This window comes from Dromiciops gliroides, chromosome 3 (genome assembly GCF_019393635.1).
Source record: "Dromiciops gliroides isolate mDroGli1 chromosome 3, mDroGli1.pri, whole genome shotgun sequence".
Taxonomy (NCBI): Eukaryota; Metazoa; Chordata; class Mammalia; order Microbiotheria; family Microbiotheriidae; genus Dromiciops; species Dromiciops gliroides.
In genome coordinates, this window is record NC_057863.1 from 566470927 (window position 1) to 566492878 (window position 21952).

The 21952-nt window shown below is 38.6% G+C and overlaps 1 protein-coding gene across 1 annotated transcript in view; it reads left to right on the forward strand.

Moving 5' to 3' along the window:
* Positions 1–21952, forward strand: part of LRCH1 (leucine rich repeats and calponin homology domain containing 1) — a 239061-nt gene that overhangs the window by 107133 nt on the left and 109976 nt on the right. The window contains exon 2 of the mRNA XM_043993719.1: positions 18168–18312. Coding sequence (XP_043849654.1) covers positions 18168–18312 — 145 coding nt within the window. The remainder of the gene's footprint in view (positions 1–18167; positions 18313–21952) is intronic.

The window sequence follows — 21952 nt, forward strand, 5'->3', positions numbered from 1 at the left end:
GGCAGAGATACTGGAGTCGCTGTTTCTTTCTCCAGCTTGTTTTACAGGTGAGGAAACTTGGGCAGAAAGGGTTAAGAGACTTGTCCAGGGTCACACAGCTAGAAAATGTCTGAGACTGGATTTGAATTCAGGAAAATGAGTCCACTCCAGGCCTGGAAATCTATCCACTGCACCACCTAGCTGGCTAATAATAACTGCCCTGTTTCCCTCACAGGGATATTGAGATGATCAAATGAGATAATATGTGTAAGTGCTTTGCATACTGAACCTCTTTACAGATGGAAGGCTTGATCCTTTCATTGTTGAGCAATAGGGATCTCCTGGGTAGCAGTTGGTTTCAGAAGATTAGGACTCAATGAAGTACTTATTAAGCACCTTAAGTGCTTATTAACACATTAAGCACGTGTTTGGTACTGAGTTAGGTGCTAGGGATACAAGTACAAAGAATGAAGTTACATTCTCAAGAAGCTTACATTCTAGGAGATAGAAAGTATAGACTAGAAGATTGCTTCTCCTTAGTATATCCCAAGGGCAGAAAGTATGCAGACTGAGACCAAACCAACCATTCCTATCAGTTCCTACTATTATTATGGCTCAGCACATGTAGATATTGGTAGTGGAAATCACAGAATCACAAACTGTAGAAACCATTTCTTACAGATGGTGAAAATGAAACCCAGAGAAATAGAGGAACTCGCTTAAGTTCACACAGCTAGTATGTATAAGGAGTCAAACTCAGGGATTCTGACTCCCAGACCAGTGCTTTCCTCACCATCCCATGATGCCCCTCTATGGCTGCCAGTTGGCCAACATAGTTTTTGCTGATCTTTGTGCAAAGTGAAGACACCATGTCAATGTAGTTTAAATAATTTAATCTCTAGACTAAACCTCTAGGAAAGTTTAGCAAAAGCAAACCTAATGGGGTTTGCTTTCTTCTGTCAAAACTGGAAATCTCCTTAATGAACTGATTGTCACCTGCTTTAATATCCTTTTAAGTTAAATACATTCAAAGCATCTTGTGGGAAAACAGAATGATTTAATTATTCAGAAGGAAAACTTAATAATGGATTTTCCTGTAGCTTTATTGCAGAATATTTTGCATCTATAAATATAGATATATTGTATATCATCACTATGCTACATTTACTGTTCCTCTTAATTTTCTGACTCTTATCTACTTAAGATATCATCAGTTATACCTCTTTGAGGTTTTTTGTGGGTTTCTTTTTAACATTTTTGTGGTTATATTTCCTCAGTTGGCTTCCTTGGTGTATCTGTCTGCAGTCTGTGACACTGGCAGTTTTTGTGATTAACTTCTGAAATGTTGTCTTGATCAAGATTAAGCAAGTGCTTTTTTAAACTAATTTGTATGTGGCACATTTTGAACTGGACAAGACTAAATAAATTTTCGTTTTAAAATGATCACCATTACCCTTATTCTGTTGACTAACAGTGGCATAGGACAGGGCTTCTTAAACTTTTTCTACTCACGACCCCTTTTCACCCAAGAAATTTTTGTGACCCTGGGTATATAGGTATATATTACCTTTTTCTATTGCCAAATTTTTCACCTCCTGCCACATTCAGTTACTCAACACCATATGGGGTTGTGACCCACAGTTTTAAGAAGATGGGATATACCCATGGGGTATGGGGATGCTGGGAACTTTGCTGTGGCAAAACCTTGAATAACTACAATACTTTTTAGGGAAAAGGCTCATCTGGTTAGGGGAACTTTGTTGTTTCTTTCAGCTCTTCTTGTTGAGAGGTTTTCCAAAACATAGAAGCCAACTATATGGACTTATGAAGTACCATGTATCAAACCCGACCTAATCATTGATGATTGGGTACATTGGAGGGAGATCTTTGTAGTTATCATTCTCACAATTAGCTACAGTGATATGTAGGAGATTGGGCCCGATTTGTACTAATTATAGATTCCTCTGAAAGATTTTTTTTTGAAAACTAAATCTCTGATAGCTACTTGCCTAGTGCTACACAGCTAGTATCATTGGTGAGATTTGAACCCAGGTCTTCCTGCCTCCAAGTCTGGTGCCATATCTATTATATCACACTGCCTCTCTCATAGTCTTAAAACTGGAAAGGACCTCAGAGGCTATCCAGTTCAACCCTCTAATTTTACATCTTGAGGAAATGAAGTTCAGGAGTTAGCCAACTTTCCCCATGCCACGGGTGTGGAAAGCATTAGAGTTCTTAGAGGGATTTGAAGCCAGTCTGTTAGGGGTTGTTAGTTGTCAGTGTTGGGACAACATAAGGCAAATCACAGAGCAATCAACAAAAGGAGGTTTACCTTGTCCCAACACAGTAAAGCAATGCAACAAGAATATAGTGATGCTTAGCTTCTTGGGACTTGGCTCCCTTCACCTCCCCTCATTTCCATACAGAAAGTTGTCTCATCAGCAGGACATAATAGGGTGACTCTTGTATTGTTCAAAAATCCACTGTAACGATTGGAATGACGCCACCTGCTGGATACTTACTGTAGAAGAGTTCTGCCCATGAAGCGAAGGTCTTTGAGGGCAAGACCAGGAGTCTTTTCTTTGGAGTCAGGAAGTGACGCGGACTAGTGGGAGGAGGAAGGAAGAGACTGGCGCTGACTCTGGGGCTCTTTCCTGAGGACGCTGGCGGAGAAGGGAGCTAGAAATGTGCTCTCCCTTTAATAGATAGGAATCTAGGCCTTTCTCTCTCTCTTTACCAAATTCTTATTCTCCTTAATAAATGCTTAAAAGTCTAACTCTTGCTAAAGCTTGTAATTGATTGGCGACCACTCATTAGATATTTTAGACAGTTTAGCTAGAATTTTAACCCTTAACACCACCAAGAGGGGCAGTTAGGTGGCACAGTGGATATAACACCGGCCCTGGAGTCAGGAGTACCGGAGTTCAAATCCGGCCTCAGACACTTGACACTTACTAGCTGTGTGACCCTGGACAAGTCACTTAACCCCCATTGCCTCACTAAAAAAATAAAATAAAATAAAATAAAAAATCCACCAAGAAAGAAGGGACTCCATGTGGTGGAACTATCTGTGCCCTTAGGTGACCAGGAAGATGTATCAGTGAAGACAGTGGCCATTCCATTCCTAGGGAGAGCTTTGTTGCCCTTTAAGGAAAACTAATTCCTATCTCTAGGAAATTGAGAGGACCCTGGTCCTATCACATGGTTGTTGTTGTTGTTGTTGATGTTGTTGTTGTTTGTCCTTCGTCCTCAAAGAGGACCATGACATTGGGAGGTGATGTCATGACTTGTAGTGAATTGGATTTAAGTGAGGCAGAGCTGTGTAAAGTCACCAACCTCACTCTCTTCTCCAGAGCCATCTGGGTCCAGTGACAAGATACATATTAGGGTGACAGGAGATGGCTCCGGATGCTGTGCCACGGATTCAAAGGCAGAAGGCAGCTGGGTTCAAATCCTATTGCAAAATTTCTTATGTGTGACTGTGGCTCAGTCACCCCCTCTAAGCTCCAGTTTCTTTATCTGTAAAATGAGAATCATCATACTTGTACTGTCTCATGGGATTTTTGTGAAGAAAGTATAAGTAAATCATTCTGTAAACCATACAGTGCTTTTAAAATGTAAATTGTTGCAATATTGGTCTCATTTATTGGAATTTTTAGAAAAGAACGATCCAGTTAATAGTTCTGTTAATTGGGTAATTGCAATTTTATAGTATTAAAAATCTTCAAACGTGAAAAGCCTGGGAAAGTTTATGATTTAACATTTTTTTATTATAACACTTTCTTCTTAGTGGATAACATCCTTGTGATGTTTAAGGTTTAGTATTTATATAATCACAAACTCAAAACATAATTCTGCTTCATTCTTGATGATAAGCCTGCTTCTTTGTTTTGTTCTGTTCTATTTTTTAAATGGAAAGTAATCCTGGAGCAGTAGGTGAATGCATTTTTTTTTTTGTCTCTGTCTCCTCCTCCCTCTTCAACCTCTTTTCCTTTCTTGCTTCTCAAAAAGCTATAGGCATATGGAGGTAGAGTTGGAAGGAGCCTTAAAGATCATCTCATAATAGAATCATAGATTTGGAAAGTTAGAAAGGACATTAGTCATTGAGTTCTACCCCCACATTCTATAGATCAAAGAAACTGAGGCAGAGGTTAAATGACTTGCCCAGGGTCACACAGCTTAGTGTCTGAGGTGGGGTTTTTATCTGTCTTCACTTTAAGTCCAGTGCTTTATTATATCTACATTGCTTCCCCACCCCCACCCCTGCCTCCATAGTTCTAGATTAGGAAAGAACATCTAAGGGCATCTGGTCCAACCCCTTTGTTTACAGATGACAAATTGAGTTTCAGGGAAGTTCAGTAACTTCCTCCAGGTGATACAACTGGTACACATCAGAGTCTTCAGAGGGGCTTGAACCTTGCTCTTCTGATTCAGATCCCGAGCTCTTTCCACCCAACTACTATTCACCTATTTTGCCCAAGATCACACTATCTGTTCTAGAATTTGAATGCAGGTCTCCTAACCTTAAATTGAATATCATATTTGGTGGTTTTATTTGGGTAACTAGAAGGCCAAAATTTCTAGTCATCAGGGAATTATAATATTGTTGGTGACTATTTTCCCCCCAAGATTATAATCCCTTTCCCCAAAAAGCTTGACTGTCTACTTAAATGCTTATTTTTACTACTTAGTTCAGGCTTTATAGACTTGAAGCCTTTCCTGGTCTTCTAGTTTCTAGTTTCCGGTTTCTTCCCCTCACCTCCTATACAAACCACCTTATATTTGTCTTGTATATATTCCATATATACTCACATGTACATGTTATCTCTCCCATTGTATTGTAAAATCCTTTGAGGTCAGGGAATGTTTCACTCTTTGTCTTTGTATCCTCAGGGTTTACTTAGCACAGTGCCTGGCACATACTATTTAATAAATGCTTTTTAATTGTTGGTGTATCTGTATCTTCATTCCTTCCTGGATAGAGACCCCCAGACTTCTCTGACAAAACACTGTAAGATTTAACAAATGACTATTAAACCTTATTTAAACACCAAAGAATTTTTTATAATTCACATAACAAGTTGTATATTTACAACTCATGTAATGTTTCTTTTCTACAAATGTCTTCTTTCCATGCCTCACCAAAACATGAAAGTGATCCTGAGTTTTTAAATGTTATGTTAGTGGAGAGTAATTATCTGGCAAGTCATGTCCCAACTTTGAAAAGTTGCAAGTGCCTTCCCTTCAGTGAGTTGCATGGCTGAGGACAAGGCTTGGTAAGTGTGGGGTGGCACGTCCCCAAAAGTTTGACGGTCAGCTGATGATTTCTTTTCATACACCCCTAATGACAGTCTTCTAAAGGCTAGAGAGCCTGTGATCTTTGCCTGTAGAGGAAATAGCCTCAGAGATGAAATTGCAGGTCCCTTGAAGTACCAGAGTTGGCTAATGTTTATAAATTATATAATTCTACCAAAGTTTCTGTGCTAGATGGACTTCCAAACAGAAGTTTCAGAAAGTCTTTTATTTTTGCTACCCTCCACCCCATGAACTTGAAATCCTATGATGCCTAGCAAAACATGTGGTATTCCTCTTCTCTAATCCCTGATCAGACTACTGTGATGTTTAACGTCTAAATTGTGGTAGCCTTAAATTAGAAGCTTTAGCACCAGTCCTTGGGCATTAAACATTTATTAGAGCATACAGATATTTACAAAGAGTTCAGAAGGTTATGAAAAAGAAGTCCTCCCTAGCCTAGAGTTCCAGCTTGGTTCGGTTCTTCCTGAAGTCCTCCTTCCCCAGCCTGTTTTAATCAACATTCCTCCGCAAGCTGTTTGTGGAAGCTTTTTTATAGATCTGGAACGGAGGGGGTCCTTACACACTGCTTCAAGGTGATTGGTTGGCATCATCCAAATCCATTGTCTTTGAAGGTGTTCTCAAGTTGAGTTCACAGTCTAGTTTCTAAGAACCATACCTTCTTAAGGGATAGCCAGGTGTGATTACAATCCAATTAACTTGAAGTAGGCTTAATCAGCAGTTAATTACTCTCACTTGATTAATCAGTCTTGATTAATCTCCAGGTGGGTCTTTGAGTATCTGCTAAATCCCATTATTTCATCACACTACTCAGATATTATATGTACCTCCTACACTTCAGCCTGCTTCCCTGTTAAAGGATTCTTAGTTCTTTAATAGATGCATGGGAGAAATACTGACCTCAAAGTCAGGAAGACCTGGATTCCAATTCTGTCTCCCATACTTATATAATCCTGGCCAAGTCTTTTAACCACTCTAAACACTGCCCCCCTTCTCTGTGTGTGTCTCCCTCCCTCTTCCACACCAGTGTAGTCTGTGTGTGTGTGTGTGTGTTATTATTATTATTATCATCTGCTAGAACCCACTGTGTTCCTATTTCACTCCCTTTCTTGCTCATTTCCTCTGGAGCCCTGTCCCTTGTAGAGGTCTCTTGAATAGAGACCCCAAGGTTGGGCCCTGCAATCCATCTCCCTCATTAACTTACTCTGCTATGTTTCAGAATATGTATCCATATGGCAGACAGCAACCAAAACTTCTGTGATGGATTCCCTTGGAAGTTTAAACAAAATGTTTAAGCTAAATCTCTGATAGTGACTTGCCTGGGATCACACAGCTAGTTCAGTGTTAGGATTTGAATCCTGTTCTTCCTGACTTCAAGTCTAATGTCATATCTCCACTGCTTCTCTTATAGTCCTAGAACTGGAAAGGACCTCAGGGGGCATCCAATCCAACCCCCTAATTTTAGAATTGAGGAAAATAAGATTCAGGAAAGTTAACCAACTTGCCCAAGGTCACAGATGTAGTGAGTGTTAGAGGTTTTAGGATTTGAACATAGTGTGTTAGAGGCTATTAGTACTACATTGTATGGGACTTTGCATATCCCTGATGGACTTCTGTCCTGCTTGATACCCCACAGTATTTAGCACTATGCTTGGTGTAGGTACTTAATACATACTTCTTGGTTGACTAATAATAATCTGTTAAACTTTTAATGATGTGGCCTTGGAATTTATGAGTGACACATTAAACACTCTTAAGCCATTAACAACAGATATGGGATGATGAATTTTTCCCCAGGCAATGTTTGAAAATTACAACCTCCTGTGTATATTACTTTTTACTAAAAGTAGTGAGTCCTTACCATAACATATGCAGCTCAAAGCATAGAATTATCTGGCATTAAAAATACATTTAAAGAGAGTAATTTTATAGGCTGTCCCTTAGTACACTTTTCCCTTCACCCATATATTATGTCCTTGGAGGCTACCCATAGTCTTGGTGCTACTTGACACTAATATCATCCTGTTGTCACTGTCCTTATTCTTGGAGGTTTCTGTTATATATATATATAGAATCTTCAGTGAATGCTAGTCAGTGATGGGTATTCTCTAACTGGTTACTTCCAATGACTAGAATGATCTAGTGTTTCTAACTCTTTGGTACATTTGCAACCGTGTGTGTGTGTGTGTGTGTGTGTGTGTGTGTGTGTGTGTGTGTGTGTGTGTGTGTGTGTAAAAACATGGTGAGTGTGTGCAGGCTGTAGCATATTACAGTGGTGATATGAGAAGCATAAAAGACTTCATGGAGTGTGTGTGTGTGTGTGTGTGTGTGTGTGTGTGTGTGAAGGGGAACTGGTTGTGAGGTGTGTTTGAGGAGCAGCAGAGAGAAAAGACAGGGCAAGTGGTAGATAAATATCCTGGTGACATGAAGAGAACCAGAGGATGAGCTCTATACATTGGATGAAGGCATGGGGAGGGTTTACACTGGGGAAGGGGTGTTCACATCAGTGAGGTCACAGATTCCTCCAAGTAGAGGAGCACACCTGTACTCACTGTTGGTATATATTTGTACTGAGTAGGGACTTTCCCTCTAGGGGGAAAATGCTAACTAGATGTTTTTTTTGTTTTGTTTTGTTTTGTTTTTAGTGAGGCAATTGGAGTTAAGTGACTTGCCCAGGGTCACACAACTAGTAAGTGTTAAGTGTCTGAGGCCGGATTTGAACTCGGGTACTCCTGACTCCAGGGCCAGTGCTGTATCCACTGTGCCACCTAGCTGCCCCTAACTAGATGTTAATAAAGAGAAGGTGCCCATGTACAAAGTTCACAGTAATGACAGAGCAGAAGTGGAAGATGTATATATGGGTATGCAGAGTTACTGCAGGTCTAGAGCTGGATCCCTACGTAATGGATGGTAGAGTATAGAGATAAGACCTTCTGCCTGCTGGCAGAGAGCAGAGCTAGGATTAATGATGAGCAGAATTTGTAGAAAGTCAGATTTTAGATAAGGAAAGATAAGGAAAAAATACCTAGTGGACTACTTTATGAAATAGCAAGTTTCCCTGGTGGTGGTTATGCTAAAGAATAATCAAATAGGTCAGGGTTTTTTAAATTATTCCCACTCACGACCCCTTTTCACCTCAGAAATTTTTACACGATTCAGGTATATAAGTATACAAATCAAACATTTACTGTCAATTTTTTCATGACCCCCACATTCAGTTATATGACCCCATACCAGGTCACAATTTACAGTTTAAGAAGCTTTGCATTAGGGCATGTTTCAGACAGGATTTAATATTTGGGTGAAAATTGGACTGAAGTCCTCTTAAGAAGATTTTATGACATGAATTAGAGAAATAGATGAATGCACCTGGACATGTACATTGGAATATTTCCAATAGCATCATTCTGCATAGCAAAGGACCTAGAAATTTATGAAAGCCTGAGAAACAATGACACACCATGAGGTTGGTCTTCACTGGACACATGGTCTATTTTGGAAAACTAGTTGAAAACTAGTGAGTTAGAGGGCAAAGCACCCCATCCTTTATGGACTGGTTATTGCCATTATATTCTTTGGCCACAGACATTACCCCCTTTTTTAAAAAAAATATCATAGAGGTAGGTAGGTGGCGCAGTGGATAGAGCACCAGCCCTGGAGTCAGGAGTACCTGAGTTCAAATCTGGCCTCAGACACTTAACACTTACTAGCTGTGTGACCCTGGGCAAGTCACTTAACCCCAATTGCTTCACTAAAACAAACAAACAAAAAATATCATAAAAGTATTTTATTATTTTCCAGTTATATGTAAAATAGTTTTCAGCATTTGTTTTTATAAGATTTTTAGTGCCGGATTTTTCTCCCTCCCTCCCTTCCCTCCCCCTCCCCAAGACAGCAAGAAATCTGATATAGGTTATATATGTATAATCACATTAAACATATTTCTGCATTAGTCATGTTGTAAAAGAAGAATTGGAACAAAAGGGGAAAACCTCAAAAAATAAAAATAAAATTAGAAACAGTATGGTTCAATCTGCATTCAGAATCCACAGTTCTTTTTTCTGAATGTGGAGAACATTTTCTATCATGAGTTCTTTGGAATTGTCTTGGATCATTATATTACTGAGAAGAGCTAAGTCCATCACAGTTAATCATCGCACAATGTTGCTGTTACTGTGTACAATGTTCTCCTAGTTCTGCTCACTTCACTTAGCATCAGTCCACTTAAGTCTTTCCAAGTTTTTCTGAAATCTGCCTGCTCATCATTTCTTATAGCACAATAGTATTCCATTACATTCTACATACTACAACTTGTTCAGCCATTCCACATTTGATGGGCATTCCCTTGATTTCTAATGCTTTGCCATCACAAAGAGAGCTACTATAAATATTTTTGTACATGTGGGTCCTTTTCCCTTTTTTATGATCTCTTTGGGATACAGACCTAGTAGTGGTATTACTGGGTCAAAAGGTATGCACAGCCCCATAGTCCTTAAAGGATAGTTTCAAATTGCTCTCCAGAATGGTTGGATAAATTCACAACTCCACCAACAATGCATTAGTGTTCTAATTTTTCCACAGCTTCTCCAACATTTATTTTCCTTTTTTGTCATATTAGCCAATCTGATAGGTATGAGGTGGTACCTCAGAGTTGTTTTAATTTGCATTTTTCTAATCAATAGTGATCTAGAGGAGACAGTGAGGTGGCACAGTAGATAAAGCACTGGCCCTGGATTCAGGAAGACCTGAGTTCAAATCTGATCTCAGACACTTGACACTTAATAGCTGTGTGACCTTGGGCAAGTCACTTAACCCTCATTGCCACAGCCCCCCAAAATTGATAGCTTTGATTTCTTCATCTGAAAACTGCCTGTTAATATCCTTTGACCATTTCTCAATTGGGGAATGAGTTGCATTCTTATAAATTTTATTTAGTTCCCTATATATTTTAGAAATGAGGCCTTTATCAGAAATACTAGCTATGAAAATTGTTTCCCAGCTTCCTGCTTCTCTTCTAATTGTGACTGTATTGCTTTTGTTTGTACGAAACCTTTTTAATTTAATGTAATCAAAATCATCCATTTAGTATTTCATAATATTCTCTATCTCTTATTTGGTCATAAATTCTTCTCCTCTTCAAAAATCTGAGAGGTAGACTATTCCTTCCTCTCCTAATTTACCTATGGTATCACCTTTTATGTCTAAATCATGTACCCATTTTGACCTTATTTTGGTGTAAGTTTTGGCACAGACATTACCCTTAAGGAAATGTGGTTGTGATCTCAAGGGAGACTGTAGATGGGTCAGTACAACATCCTCACTCTTGGAAGAGGGACTATTGGAGAGAATACCCTACTGTTAAGGAATCAGCAAGGCCATCTTTGAATGTGCATGGGCAGTCAGTGTATTTCATTAGGATGGTGAGTCACAAAGGTTATTAGTAACACTGAAACATAAAATTCCTACAATAGCATTATATAAGCCAAAACTATTTTAACTTGATCTTACTGGAAATGGGAATTATTTTTGTCTTTCAGGATCAGGTCTTTTTTTCTGACCAGAAAACATGTTGTAGATAAGGCCTAAAACGTCTTTAGTTGCCAAGCCCTTTGATCTGGTTGTTGTTGCTCACCTATAACTCAGGATGTTGTTGTATGTCAAGTGGAGCTTGGGTTCAGTTCCTCATGAAGCACCACTTTCCTTTTTTATAAAACAATATTTTGCCTTTGTGGCAAATTTTGCTGACCCAACACCAAAATTCCATTGACTGTTTTTCTATCCTGACTTGCTTATTTTGATTCATTTCACTACTTTATTTTGGGGATTTGCAAAGCTTATTTTGGCAGTCGAGAAACTTATTGTTTTATTTCTGGCTACATGCATTTCACATGAATGATTACAAATGAAGAACATGCTCCCATTAAAAGACGGAAGCTAGAATAATGTGGTCCTTTGCTTCCAGTTCTGTATGTGACCTTACGCAAAAATATTTTGTGTTTTGACTCAGTATTCATGACTGTGATTTCCACTAAGCAGAGGACTAGAAGAAATAATAAAGCTGGAGTAATAACAACAGATCACATTTATGTAGTATTTTTTGGCTTCAAAGTGCTATCTGTACCTCCTCTCTGATCCTAAACAATCCTGTGAGGTAGAGATTACAAGAATTGTTATCTACCTTTTTTACAAGTGAGGAAACTGAGAATCAAAGAGCTTGCCTGAGGCCATACTACTATTAAGTGGCAAAGGCAAAGATGGAGCTAGTTATTATCTCCAACTATGCCATAGCTACTTTTCATGCCTAGCTTTATAGGCCACCTAAGTAACATAAAAGGATTAAATGTCACTAGTTATTTTTGCCAACCACATATTGGTTATGAGAAATTCTCATTTCATGAGAAAATAGAGGTGTAAGGGGGTACAAAGCTGATCCCTCATAGAGGCAACACCTCTCCTTGTTATAGTATGTGCAATCCACATCTGCCACCCAATCAAAATCCTGGTAGCTGTTGTTTATAGATCTCCAGCTCATTCCAATTCTTCAGTCCCTCAGTGCTCTTCCAAGCCATCACCCCTGCACTAGGCACTCAATCATCTTTTCCCCATCTTGACCCCATGGTGAACCAATTTAACTCTACATTGTCCTCTTCTTTTGAGTCCCTACACTCCTTATCATAATAGTTGATTTTGCCCAACCAAACCTCAGCCTTGGATCACTACCACCGTCCTCCACCTTTCTTCCTATACACATACAGCTGAACAACGGTGGAGAAATCCATACAGCCATTCCGACTGGGTTCATTTATGTTATCCAACCTCAGTTGGGCCCTCACTACTACTAGGCAATCCTTCTGTAGCTGCATTATCAACTTACTATCCCATTCGCTCCAGTGGTTCTTCCAAACCATTTCATCCTTTCTATAACCTTTCAGGGTTCCTCCTCCCCAACTCTCTAAGGTGAGAGTGTTGCGTTATATTTTGCAAAATGAGTTGAAGCCATTCACCCTCTTCCTCATCTCATATCACCCAAATAGCTTCTGCCACTATCTCTTCCTTCACTCCTGTCTCACAAAAGCCTTATTCCATACTGAGGTAAACAAACTCCTCTACCTTTACACTTTATCCCATTCCATCCCATCTTCTCCAACAGATTGTACCCTCTATCATCCTCATCCTCATTTATTTTCAATATCTCCCAATCTACTGCCTTGTTCTCTACTACTTATAAACATTTCCATGTCTCCCCCATACTTATAATAGCCTCACTTGATCTTTCCATTCCTACTGTCATTCTATATCTCTTCTGACTTTGTAGCTAATCCTGTTGAGAAAACTGTCAATAGGTGCTTGCACTTCCTTTACTCTCACTGTCTTAACATTTTACAATCTGTCTTCCAACCTCTTCATTCCACAAAAACTGCTGTCTTCAAAGTGATCTTTTAATTGCTAAATCCAATGGTCTTTCTCGATTCTGATTCTTTTTTTTACCTCTCTGAAGATTTCGACACTGCTGATCACTCTTTCTTCCTTGATCACACTCTCTTCCTTCTCTAAGTTGTTGAGACAACATTCTCTCTTGGTTCTCCTGCTACCTATCAGGTTGCTCCTTCTCAGTTTCCTTTGCTGGATCCTCATTCATGGCATGTCCTTTAACCACAGGTGCCCCACAGGGCTCTGTCCTGGAGTCTCTTCTTTTCTCCTGCTTTACTTCCTTATTTGGTGATCTCATCAGTTACAATGGATTTAATCATCATCTCTATGCTGACGATTCTCAGGTCTACCTAGATAGTCTTAACCTGTCTGCTGACCTCCAATTTCACCCTTCCAACTGCCTTTCAGACATGTTGAGCTGGATGTCAGTAGACATCTTAAACTCATCATGTCTAAAACTGAACTCATTTGCTTTTCCCCAGATCTTCCCACCCTCCAACTTTTCCTATTACTCTCCATCCAGGGCACCACTATCCTCCCAGTCCCCCAGGCTAACAAGCTGAGTGTTATACTTGACTCCTCACCATCTCTCACCCTCCATATCCAATTTGTTGCCAAAGCCTACACCATTGCAACATCTCTTGAATAGTCCTCCTTCTGACACCAACTACCCTGGTACCCCTTCTCCACTTTTCCAGTCTCCTTACACTTTTCTCCCTACCATGTACTCTTTGACTTAGTGACACTAGCCTCCATATTATTCCATGAACAAAACACTTTGGACATTTTCTCTGACTGTCCTCCATGCTTGGAATTCTTTCCCTCATCTCTACCTACTCATTTTCCTGGCTTCCTTTATATATCCCAACTAAAATCCCAGCTTCTAAAGGAAACCTTTGCCAACCCCCCTTAATTAGTGCCTTTCCATCTCCTCATTATTTATTGTTTATCCTGTATATAGTTTGTACATATTTTTTTCCTTATTGTTTCCTCTATTAGGTTGTGATTGTTTTGAGGGCAGGGTCTATCTTTTGCCTCATTTTTATCCCCAGCACTTAGTATAGTGCTTGACACACAGAAGGCACTAATAAATGGTAATTGATGATGTCTGCATTTTGCATAGCTGCTATAGGGAAACAGCTGTGGCTATTTAGTGAAGGAGGTTTGTATCAATTATACAAAACTGAGCAAAAATTCATTATTGACTCACTTCTGCTTCTCTTTTCCTATAATGTATGTATATTTATTTTTTATTTAAAAGGATGAGAAGTGGTGAAAGGCTGTACTTTAAAAATGTAGTCTCGGGGCAGCTAGGTGGCGCAGTGGATAAAGCACCAGCCCTGGATTCAGGAGTACCTGAGTTCAAATCCAGCCTCAGACACTTGACATTTACTATCTGTGTGACCCTCGGCAAGTCACTTAACCCCAATTGCCTCACTAAAAAAAAAAAATTTAAAAATGTAGTCTCAGGAGAAGACAGGGGAGATATTATCATTGTCTTAATATTATTTGGAAATCTATCTTGTGGAAAAAGAGTTAAACTTGTTCTGTGTGGCTAGGATGAATGGGTGGGTAAAAGTTTCAAGAAACAGATTGTGTCTTAATATAAGGAAGAATCCTCTAACAATTAAGTCAGTTTGGAAAATGGAATGGGCTGGCATATCATCTATAATCCTATAATTATCATAAGCTTTTTAAAGATAGTAATTGTTTTATTCATCTTTTCATCAAAGCCTAGTAGTGGCTACCCTTATACATTATAGTTACTTAGTACGTTGTTTTTTTTCTATAAATGTTGTTTATATAATTTACCATGACAGTTAATCTAAAAATTTGAATCTGGAAAATCTTTGTGTTTTTCTGATTTCAACTTTGTTTCAGTTTTATCAGTACTGTTTCAATGAACTCTTTTTCTGAGATACACTAAATGGATGAATTATACTATATTCATATGTATAACTTTATCCACTTAAGCCCATTTCTGATCCTTCTAAGAATCTAAGCATATTTTCCACAAACTCTTTAATATTGTTGCTTGCAAAATTCAGTCTCATAATGTCTTTGCATTCCTTATGCCTACTTGAGTGCTTTGCACAAAGTAGCTTAGTAAACATTTGTTGAATTGAAATAAAGCAAACTAGTTTTTGTTGTTTTTTTTTTAAGTGAGGCAGTTGGGGTTAAGTGACTTTCCCAGGGTCACACAGCTAGTAAGTGTTAAGAGTCTGAAGCCAGATTTGAACTCAGGTACTCCTGACTCCAGGGCCAGTGCTCTATCCACTGTGCCACCTAGCTGCCCCAGCAAACTAGTTTTTAAAGAAGTTATTCAATAATTCCTTCTCTCTACCAAATGCTCATGATTTTCATAGTGTTTGGAAAGAGAAAGTCCCTAACTGATTAATGAGAACATAAATTACAGGATTAAATACTTAGTTCTCATAGCTACAATAATTTCTTTTAAAAACCCATTTATTAGGCACCTACTATTTGCCAGGAACTGTGCTAGGTACTGGTAAGTACAAATATAGTAAAGGAAATAATCCCTGTTTTCAATTATCTTACATTACAAAAGGATTAAATAGGCATTCTCTAAGTGTGTATGCTATAAATTTGGGTTAGAAGTTTTGTTTATGATGAAAGAAAATTGAATCTGAGCATGCTATTTATTTTTGACTGATAATAAGATAATCATAGAATGCTTAGAGTTGCAAGAGGTGTTGGGAGGATCATTTGTCTCAACTTTCTCATTATATAGATACAGACATTGAGATGTCCCCAGAGTGGTTTAAGTGACTTGTTTTCAGAATCACATTCAAGTTAAAGGCAGAGGGAGGCCTAGAACTTGGGTCTCCTGACACCCACTCACATTTTTTCCACTACAAATCTTAATGTAAGTCCTGTTCTCTTTTCAAGGACTTTATTTATTGGATACTTTCCACATTGTGACTTTTATTGAAAAAAAAACAGCATCAGTGACAAGGACATTATTTAATAAAAACCATCTTTAGGACTGGCTTTCACCAGTTGCTAAAGCCTCCTAATCATGTTTATTCTGCATCATTTACATTCATCTTTAGTGAAAAGTTCTAACATTTGTTAGGAAAAATTGAGCTTGAGATTTAACCCAGGTCATTGCTTAATTTTCTTTGAGAAAACAACACACACATTGTCAACACTTTCTGGGCACTTCTCCAGTGTTGCAGCATATTAAGAGCCTCACATTAAGTAACAAGTTTCAGGAAGAAAAAACTCTAGAGGTTTCTGGAATTTTTTTCCCCCAATTAGACTCTAAGCTATCATAAAAGGAAGCTAGCTTTATTTCCCTCATCTTAATACATGGTGCCATGGCTTTATTTAGGTATTCTTTACAAACTTCAAATTAATTGAAATTCCATGTTTATCAAAGTAGAATGGTGGTTATGGGAGGAAGGCAGGAGACAATTATAATGTAATTAAAAATTTAATAATCAGTCTACATTGATTGAGTACCATGGGTGGTGCGTTAAACTGTAATTCTTGACCTTTTATTTCTACATTATATTTCACTCTATTCAGAAGACATAGCTACTTGTGCCTAGATGTTGAGGAGTCTCAATCTTTCTGGGTCTTGATTTCCTTATCTTTCAAATAAAGGAGTTCAATTAGATAGGTGTTTCTAGCATTTTTTGAAGTGGTAGAGTCTTTCATTTTAAATTCATGTTTTATAACAAACATTCATTAAGTACTTATTATGTTCAAAGCAAAATATTAGCAAAACCATTATAATCAAACCCTTAAAAACTATTTAAAAACATGCCTATTTCTGAAGTCAAATAACACTAAATCACAGGATTTTTTAAAAATTATTTTTAATTTGCTAAACTTATTTCCATACTGGACAGGTTGCAAAAGAAAACACAAGCTGAAACAATAAAAATAAAGTTTTTAATAGTATACTTTATTTAATCTGCATTCTGAATTCATTAGTTCTCTCTCTGAAAGTGGATGGCATTTTTCCTTACCGGGACTTTGGAATTTTCTGGGATCATTGCCTTGATCAGAGTAGCAAAGTTTTTCATAGTTGATCATTCTACAATATTGCTTTTGCTATATACAATGTTTCTTGTAAACCATAGGATTTTAGAGCTGAAAGGATCTTTAGAGGCTATTCCTAACTCCCCTCCCCTTTTTATAAATGTAGAAAAATGAGTCCCCAAGAGATGAAGTGATTTGTCTAAGGTCACACAAGGTTGAAGTGGTAGGGCCAACATAAAGTTCAAGGGTTAAATAGCTATTTTGGCTTGAAATTTAGTGCTTTTTCACACATAAGGCAGTTTTTAAAAATGTGTATTTCCAAATAATTTTTATTTGGAATTTAATAGCACTAGAAACAATCCCTTTATAATCTATCGCCAATTTTGTTTTGTTTTATTTTGACTTTTACCACATCTTTCTCTACTCACACAAATATCACCTTGATTGAGGCCCTCATTACCTCTTGCTTGGACTATTGTCATAGTTGTCTAAATATGCTCCTGCCTCGAATGGCCTATTGCAATCCCCCCTGCCCCCCCCCCACACCTTTCAGAGGGGTTTTTCTATTGCATAGGGTTGACCATCTCACCCTCTTCCTACCCCACTCCCAACCCCCTGTTAAACCTCAATGTTTCTCTATTACCTCTACAATGCTCCATCTCTTATGTCTTTTGTGGTAACCACTCTCCCCACCTCCACCTTTTAGCTCCCCTAGCATCCTTCTAGACTCAGCTCAAGTACCACCTTCTGCAAGAGACTTTCCCTGCTTCCCTCTGTTGTCTATACCTAGTTGTCTGCTTATAGTTCCCCCTTTTAAACTGCGAGCCCCTTGAGGGCAGGTATTGTCTTTGCATCTCTCCATTTATCCAGGCACAGTGCCTGGGACATACGAAATGCTTAATAATAAATGCTTCTTGACTTGACTTGGTGGTGGTGAGCCCATTGTAAATAAAGTGCTGTACTTGAAGTGAGGAAAACTCGGCCTTAAATCTCACGTGGGACAGTCAGTTATTCTGTTTGGGCTTCAGTTTTCTTAACCATCAAATGAGGATGGTAATATTTGATGTATAAAATGGGGATAATAGGCCTTTAGCCTCCTAGGGTTGTTGTGAGACTCAAATGAGATAATATATATTTAAACACTATATAATCATCAGATGTTATTATTGTTGCTTTCACTTTACAGATTTGTACAGGGGGTAAACATAAAGCTTTGTAAAATATTAATAGAATGTACACCGTTTCATTGCTACTGAAGGTGCTCTAAGCAATGCAGGTTGCCTCACACGTGAACATGTTGTCTGCTTTTTTACAAAGAACTATTTTTCTGCAACTAGGAAAGTTTGCCAAGTTAGAAAAATATTCTTAGGGAGATTGTATCAATTATTTTTGCCAACTCACCAATGCACATTTTATTTTTCTCTTTCTCTTAGATCTTTCCAAGAACAGATTGATTGAAGTTCCCATGGAATTGTGCCATTTTGTATCTTTAGAGATACTAAACCTGTATCACAATTGTATCAAAGTTATTCCAGAGGCCATCGTCAACTTGCAGATGCTGACTTACTTAAATTTGAGGTAGGTTAACTGAACAGACTTTTAAGGGAAAAAAGTAGATTGCTATTTTGGGGGGGTGGGGCAATGAGGGTTAAGTGACTTGCCCAGGGTCACACAGCTAGTAAGTGTCAAGTTCTGAGGCTGCATTTGAACGCAGGTTCTCCTGAATCCACAGCCAGTGCTTTATCCACTGAGCCACCTAGCTGCCCATGATTGCTATTTTTTAAACAATGCAGATAGTCATACTTTGATTTCCCACATTTTGATTTTTAAATTTGACAAGGCTGTTACTATTGTTTTAGGCTTACCTGAACATAGCCATGAGTGCTTTTGTTTCTGTTTTTTGTTGTTGTTGTTTGTTTTGTTTTAAATTATATTACATTATCCATACTTTTCTTCCTTCATATTTGTGGTCTTTATGCTAGATGGTTTATAGAATTTATAGAGGGGATTACTATGGTTATTTATTTTGTCATAGTCCCTCATTTTCCTCCCTCCACTTTCCTTTTTACCCAGAAATATGTAAAGATCTGCTATACAATTGGATGAACAACTTCTAGAGCTTGGTCATCTCTTTTTATCTTGGATAGACAATGCAAATGGACACCAAGTTGAACCCAAAATTGAATTGAAGGAGGAAAACACATTGAGTTTCTTTGGGATATTGCAAATTTCTTGTAATGACCTCAGACTCTTCAGTGCCCTGTACTCTACACTCATTGATGTGGGCAAACTAGAAATACTATTAGTTTAAAATTGGAGAAGCCTACCCTGATAAGAATTGAGCCCCAAACTTGTTGAAAAAGTGTGGCACAATTCAGTTCTTGAGAATTTTCTTTTCACATTCTTTGAACTTTCTGTTCAAAGTTCTTTTAAGTTTTCCCTTATGATACTTGTCCTTTGTTTTCATGCTGATATTTAGCCATAGATCTAATTTATTGCATCTTTTGGGCTACATTCCAAGAATACACCTCACTGAGCAGACCTAGTACTGGCATGGCCAAGGCTACTACTACTGGCTTCATATCATATACATAGACACTTTTTGGGGGAAGGGGGGCAGGGAAATAAGGGTCAAGTGACTTGCCCAGGGTCACACAGCTAGTAAGTGTCACATGTCTGAGGCCAGATTTGAACTCAAGTACTCCTGAATCCAGGACTGGTGCTTTATCCACTGTGCCACCTAGCTGCCCCCGCCCCAATACTTTTCAGTGATTTAGAACCCATCTAGGCTTTCCTTCCGAACTCAGGCTTGCAGGTTTGATTCCTTGGGAGACACCTATTCCAGATTCAAGTAATGTGAGTCTGCACTACTAAAAACCTTAACTCATGTGTCCCCACCAGTGTGTTTACTTTTTTTTTTAGCAAGTCAGAAGGCACAACTGTCTCAAAACAGAGGCATTTACTTTAAAAAAAAAAAAAAAGCCTTTGTTTTATAAGATTAGCAGCAACTTAAAACCTTACCATTAAGTTGGTATACATTCTTCCCAAAGATGCATCATACAGAGTTCACAAGTTGACAGACATCTACACAGGGAAAAGCATGTGGCCAATGCACGTGCAAGGAGGGAAAATTAATGGCTCCGTTGTTGGTAGGACTTCAGGGCCACTGATGTCTATGCACACCTTCTTTAGTCTTGACATTTCCATTAGATGCAGCATTCCTGGACCCTGCCAATACTGACTATTATGTATTATTTCACTGTTTAACTCTAGTCACCCCTGCCTTTAGTTTTGATCTCAGCTGCCATCCTCTACTCAAATGCTGCTACACACTTTTGAAAAGTACAAGAACCCCGTACACACTAGGATCAGGAAGAACCTCTCCAATTTCATTCCCTTAGAGTCTCAGCTGTGAGTCTGTCTCCCAAGTAGCAGGGAAATCCCATGCTCTCTCTTTTCAGTAACTACTTGACTCAGTGGTGTCAAATTCAACTAAAAATGGGGTCACTCAACTGCACTACCGTGGGCTGCATATTGACTAAGTTTTAAAATGTGTTTTCTTGTCTTTTTATTTTGTTAAATATTTCCCGATGACATTTTAATCTGGTTCAGCAATACTTGGGAGCTGGCCATCTATTGGACATCTCTGCTCTGCAGTGGTGTGGCCATGTGCTCCAACTGAAAGATTTCATTGCCAGGGGGTGAGAAATGTTGAGAGAAGGAAGGAAAATTCTTCTCCCCCCCCCCTTTTTTTTTTGGTGAGGCAGTTGGGGTTAAGTGACTTGCCCAGGGTCACACAGCTAGTAATTGTTAAGTGTCTGAGGCTGGATTTGAACTCAGGTCCTCCTGAATCCAGGGCCGGTGCTCTATCCACTGCGCCACCTAACTGCCCCTCTTCTCCCCTTTTTTGCAGTCTCCAAGAAATACAAGGCAAAAAGAGAACAAATTTTCAAGATCCAAGTTCTTCCTCTATACCTGACTTTTATCTCCTCTTCCTCTACTCAGCTAGAATTACTCTCTAAAGCTGGCTGTCTAAACTCTCAGAAGCTCATTTCCTAGCCTGCTTAGCCCCACCACCTTTAAATTCTCAGTCTCTCCAATTTACCTTCTTTAGTGAGTGAATGACTGGAGAAAAGGGCAGTAGGTCTGTGGTCATTGCTAGTCTTCAACTGAGTTCCCTGATCTTTTAAAATGCACATAGACTATTTCAAGTCTGAATGGGTATCTATCTTTCTCTTTGAGACCTCTCCTTAAATCCTATAATTTTATCAAGTAGTTGGAGGGGGACTCATTTGATCAGAGGCCCCATGGGGCAACTAGGTGGCGCAGTGGATAGAGCACCGGCCCTGGATTCAGGAGGACCTGAGTTCAAATTCAACCTCAGACACTTGACACTAGCTGTGTGACCCTGGCCAAGTCACAACCCCAATTGCCTCACCAAAAAAAAAAGAAGAAAAAAAAGAAAGATCAGAGGTCCCTCTTATCACTTTCCCCAGTAGTAATAATGTCTAAAATCTCCCTGTATTAGACCATAAGCTTTGCGGAAGAATGATTAAAAAAAAAATTGAGTTGATCAAAGAAATGCTTCCTGTTTACTTTTGAGGGCCTTTTATAAAAGTTAATGAAATAACATATTATCACAATGTTTTTTTTTTATGTATGAGGTATTTTATTTTTTCCATTACATGTAAAGATAGTTCTCAACTTTTGTCTGTACATGCTTTACAATTTCAGATTTTTCTCCCTCCCACCCCTCCCTCCCCCCTCCCCTAGACAGCAGGTAATCTGATATAGGTTATATCTATATATCTCTATACATATACATATAGATATATATATATACACACACACACATATATATACACATAATAACATTAATCCTATTTCTGCATTAATCCTGTTACAAGAGAATCAGAGCAGTGATGCAAAACCTCAAAATAGAAAGAAAAAAAAAACCAACAGCACCCAAAACAAAAGAAATAATATGGTTCAATCAGCATCTATACTCCACAGTTCTTTCTTTCTTTTTTTTTCTTGGATTTGGAGATCCTCTTCTATCATGAGTTCCCTGGAACTCTTCTGTACCATTGCATTGGTGAGAAGAATATAGTCCATCACAGTAGGTCAACACTCAATGTTGATGATGCTGTGTACAATGTTCTTCTGGTTCTGCTCATCTCACTCATCATCAGCTCACGCAAGACCCTCCAGGTTATCA